At 37.4% G+C, this 5263-nt stretch overlaps 1 protein-coding gene across 1 annotated transcript; it reads right to left on the bottom strand.

The window, feature by feature from the left end:
- Positions 1-264: 264 nt before the first annotated feature.
- Positions 265-5016, bottom strand: LOC141599556 (protein ALTERED PHOSPHATE STARVATION RESPONSE 1-like). Its single transcript, XM_074419597.1, has 4 exons — positions 3303-5016; positions 2243-2466; positions 1808-2031; positions 265-1422 (listed from the first exon to the last, which is right to left on the bottom strand). The coding sequence occupies exons 1-4, from the start codon at positions 4312-4314 to the stop codon at positions 603-605; spliced, it is 2280 nt and encodes a 759-aa protein (XP_074275698.1). The 5' UTR covers positions 4315-5016; the 3' UTR covers positions 265-602.
- Between the last annotated feature and the right edge of the window lie 247 nt (positions 5017-5263).

Raw genomic sequence — 5263 nt, 5'->3', positions numbered from 1 at the left:
GGGCTCTGATAGCACGCTAAAATCAGTGGATGAACAGTGCTATTGCTTAACATCGTGTTTTCCTTTCCTCTTTTCTTGCTTTGTATTTCGACACATTTGACTATCGAATGGCAATTCACCTAGTCAACTCAAAACCATTTTGGGATTAGGAATCTGTTGTGTTACTATGATACTGAGGGAATTTTGATGGAGCTTTCAACCTTGTCTCAACTGATAAAAGAAGAATAACTGCTACTCAGATCATACAGTTTCAGACAAAAGACGGAAGAATAATCAATGATGAATAGAATAGTTCTTGGTGACTATTTGTGTCAAAGACCAATGTACTACATTCTACATACAACATTCAGACAATGCCCATCTACAAATTCCTTACCAAGGGTTGTTACCATCTCTTACATATACCAAGAGATGCGAGGCACCCGGAATTTGTAGTCTTACAACAAAATTATGGGCATCATCAAACACACTGGCTAAATTCATAAATAATTCTATGAGTCTAAGACTAACTGCTAATAATCACCACCCTGAACTATGAGCCTCAGCGAGTTGCTTCGGCTCACAGAGCTAATGTACAAACTTCTAAATCCTAGATTGTAATTTCACTCTGCCTTCTCGAACTTTTGGGTCTCAGCAATCAAGTCACTGTACATTTTCAGTGATGTATTTGAGAACTGAACCATGGTGTCGAAAATCAAAGAGAACCCAGTTTGGAATCCATTTAATGTAGTCCTTTGAGTATCTTGCATGAAATTGTGATGTTTTTCCTTCTCTATCTCCAATCGCCTTTTGAAATTATCCAAAGCTTCTTTTTTCTCTAATAAATAGTCGGCTTGTTGCTGGGTCTCATCTTCAACCTGTGACTCTACTTCTGATGGTTTATACTCTAAAAGTTTAGTGTCTTGAAAAATTCTGCCCTCGACTTTCTGATATGCATTCATCCTCTTCTCTAGTTCCTTCGACATTTTGTCCACTTTTCTCTTTTGTTCTTGTTCTTCCCCTTGTTGGGCCCACAAAGCCCTCACATCCCTAATAAAACTTTTCATTGCTACTGAAACTGCCTTGTCAGGCAAGTTGTCCATGAAAGTTAACCAACTTCGACATAACCTGTACAGAGGGGGGCCATTGGCCCGATAGGGTGGTGGACTAAAGCCCTTGGCTCGTGACCCAAATTCAACTTCTGGAACTAAGAATTTGGACAGCCATCCATTAAGGGCCTCAACATAGGCCCTTTGTGCAGTTACATACTCGGTGAAGCACACTCTCCAATTCTGAATCTCGGCCTCTAGCTGTAAGGTAGCAAGGCGATGTGAATCATTGCAGAATTTTCCAAAGCTTGGGCAGTCAAAAGTCTTGACTTCAAAGATAATGTGGCTTTGAGTTTCATGGGACTCCATCATTATCTTCCAAGATTCAGTCAATCTGCATTTGAAACAAAAAAGGATGAGTGATCCTCTGTGACTAAACTAGGCATGCTTCTTTTTACTGTGAAGCAATAGCAACACAATTTTCATCACGGGATGTCGGGAAATAGTCTCTATGTGATGTTAGTAAGACCTACACAAATACTTGTGAATTCCTTATTTAATTATGTGGATAATGAGTTGATCTCACATATAAAACCGTCTCATGAGTTTTGAGGCTAACAAATTAAGGTTTCATGGTTTCTTTCTTCAGGAGAGTACATGTTTTTATGTAGGCTGTACTCTGTAGGCAAGTGTTGCAGAATTCACCAAATATACAAAAATCAACATACTCTCATATAGTAAGACTACGAGATGGTCTCATGCAAGAATAGTCGTCATACCCATGCAATAGCTCAATGATTTGTGGTTGTAGCTCTTCATCTGCAAGTTTCTGAATTTGCACAGAAATGGATTCGGCTCGCCGAATAGCAACCAATATTCTAGAGTAAAGATCTTTGACTGCTGCTCTTGTTTTGTCCACAGATAATGTGTCCTCCCCTTTTACATCCTTATTTCTCAATTGCGCACATTTCCTCTCATACAGCTTTCTTATATTGTCACCAGCCTAAAAAGCCAAAAAAAGACGAGATTTTAACAAAAATATATGAATAACATACAAAAATCAACATTGATTACAAACTAAAAGCCTTCTAAACCTCTGAAACTTGCATTACTACAGCAGTAATTCAGTACAACGTTGTTTGGAAAGATAAATCTGTCAACAAGAATTAAGTTTTGAGCACAAAATATCGCTTCTTTAAGCTCTAGAGATTTACCTTAACTTCTTCATAGAGCTTTTTCTCCCAAGCATACAGTCTTCCTAGGGTTAGTGAATGGCTACCAGCTGACATCCCACCATAGTCGTCAAAGAGATCATTCTTATACTCAGTCCATGTGCTCGAGTTCTTGGAGCTTGATGCCACCAAACTCTTACAAGATGGCGACCGAGATATATTGGATTTGTGCCATGTGATGGATTGGATGAGTTTTGTTGAATTTTCTGCACAACAATTACAAGCACTAACTTAGACGATAGAAATTGAACTATGAAAAAAAAAGCTAGGTCAGCAGTTTGCATTTCAACTTCAGATTACACAGTTAGAAGCAGAATATAGGAAATCATTGACCAATACAAAAAAGTGATAAAACCCATCCCCAACAACACAGTTACGGTAACCAAGTGATGCGAGTCTAGTGGCATCGGGTTTAACCTTCAAAGCTTGCCAATGGGCAGGAGTTGAGAGGTCCCGTGTTCGAACCCTAGGCTGCGCAAATCATGCGGTTATCGGTCCACCGGGGACTTTAAAAATGCCGGTCCTTCGTACACCAAAAAAAAAAAAAAAAAACAACACAGTTACGGTGATGTTTTCGGAATAAGAAACAGAACCCAAGTGCACAACTACAACTCAGTTCAAGTTTTTGCATAGGATACTACTACAAATTGTTTTAGGTTTGTAGCCTAAAATACAAGAATTATTCAAAGCCTTGCGCCCAAATTGATTTGGACTCAGTTACCATGAACAATCACATGGAACCATTGTTGTGATGTGGTAATCTATATCACTCTGACTCGATTTCAAGTGTCAGGCACTGGTGCATACAGATTACAGCATATTGGGATTTCTTACATGGCTTTATTGTGAAAGAAGTGTCTAAGTGAAGTATCATAGTAACTAACCTAAAATAATCAACACTAGTCTTCATAGTTCATCACCAGCTGAATGCTAGTGTATATCAACATAAAACACAGGGAATAAACATGTAACCTACAGCACAATCTACAAATGCTGTGACAAAGGAAATGAGGGAAATTTAAGCAGAGAGTAGAATAACCACCTTTAATTTCCTCAAGATTCGATTGCATATTCATTTTATTAGCTTCAAGCATCTTAGAAACCTCTTTACCCGAATCATAAGCCCTAATAAAATAATCCTCAATATCCTTCAATGCATCCAACAGTTCTCTACCCCTAACCGGTGAGTCGACAACAGTCAACTCTTTCTCTCCTTGTCCTACACTACAATTTTCCGAACCCTTGACAACTTCACCTCCTCCATTTCCTACCATTTTCTCCACATTACCACCAACACCATCATTATTTTCCTTCACCACATTCCTAACAATCTTTTGATTTTCACCTCCCTCTCCTGTTTCCTCTTCCAACTCAGGTATCCCTTCCTCCTCCCTCACCGCCTTCAAATCCTCCTCAGCGTGGCGATGAAACCCGCCACCACCACCCACACTAATCACCTCAGGCCGAACCCCGGCAAAGGGGTTAAAGAAATCCCACCCAAAATCCCTTGAAGGGGATGGCATTGACATTGACATAGACATTGGCACATTCACATTCATATTAACATTCACATTCATATCCATATCCATATTATAATACCCAAAATACCCTTGTTGATTCTCAACAACCCTTTCCTCCCTCACATTCCCTCCTACATTCTCCTCATTATCCTCATCATCATCAGAAGACGACTCGCAAAGCGAAGATTGACAACAAGCAACAGGCTCTTGGGTAGTAGTAGTAGGCTGAGAAGGGTTTTGTTGCAAGAACATAGGATTAGTAATAACATTATCAACCTCTAATGGTGATTTAACAGGAGAATTAGGGCAATTAGGAGGTGGGAAAGTAATCAAAAAAGGGGAAGAAGGGTTAGAATGTCTAGCAACAAACAGTTTAATAGCAGCTGAAACAGCAAACAGTGAATGACAGTATCTACAATGTGCATCTGCAAGTGCATATCTTCTTTCTACTGCTAATTTCATCAACTTTTTTCTTTCCCTACATATTGAAACCACTTCTTCTTCTTCCTCTAACCTTGATGCTACACACCCCATCTTTTTTCACCCAAAATAAAGTAAAAAAAATGAAGAAAAAAGTTAAGTTTAAAAGGGTTTATGCTTCTAAAAGAAGTGAAGGATTAGGAAAAGGATAAAAAGGTGGAATTTTGGAGGGATTTTCAGCATACTTTTTACTCTTTTTTCTTCTTTTTTACCATCTAAATACAAAAAGAAGAAAACTTGAGCATTTCTATGTTCCTCCAAAAATGGAGGGTTTTTTTCTTAATTCTTTGTGTCACTCAATCTTTCAACTGGGGTTTAAGAGAAGTAAACTAAGTTTAAACAGATTTTTAAGCAAACCCATTTCACTAATCACTCTAATTAACAAAGGGTTTCATTAAAAATCTCTAATTTGTAGAAAACATTAGCAAAATCATCTTCAAACAACCAAAAAAATAAATAAATAATGCAAAAAACAGAGAGTTTTATTCACAAAAACTGTGATTTAGTTTCCTTTTTACCCTTTTTTATTGTAATAAATACTCCGTATTATTGAATTAGAGAGAGAAGAAGAAGTAAAGGAGTAGAAGTGAAAGAGAGAGAAAAGAGGAATCAAATTGAAAGCTAGGGAAGGTAAAGAGTGGTAATGGGGCTCGAGAAAGAAGTCTTGTTTTTTGGATGCTTTGTTTGTTGTAGGAATAGGTAGGAGTACTTCACTCTGTTTCTTGCTGTTTTCATTTCTTATTTTCTTCTTCTCTTGCTATAAACAAGGACACTATAATTAGGATACTTTTGTGTACTTTGAAATGACTATATTTATAGATGAGTAATAATTATTAAGTTTGTTCATTTTCAAAAACTTTATGGAAAATACTTCATTTTCTCTTTCTATTTCTCGTATTCTCGTCTTAAATTGTGTACTCGTTTTTTATCTTAATGACAGTCCTATTCAATTTTTGATGGTAGAAATGTCAAATTTTTGAGCATAAATGTGCGAAAAAATACG

This window comes from Silene latifolia, chromosome 9, assembly GCF_048544455.1.
Source record: "Silene latifolia isolate original U9 population chromosome 9, ASM4854445v1, whole genome shotgun sequence".
In the NCBI taxonomy this organism is placed as follows: domain Eukaryota; kingdom Viridiplantae; phylum Streptophyta; class Magnoliopsida; order Caryophyllales; family Caryophyllaceae; genus Silene; species Silene latifolia.
This window is presented reverse-complemented; position numbering and strand designations above follow the sequence as displayed.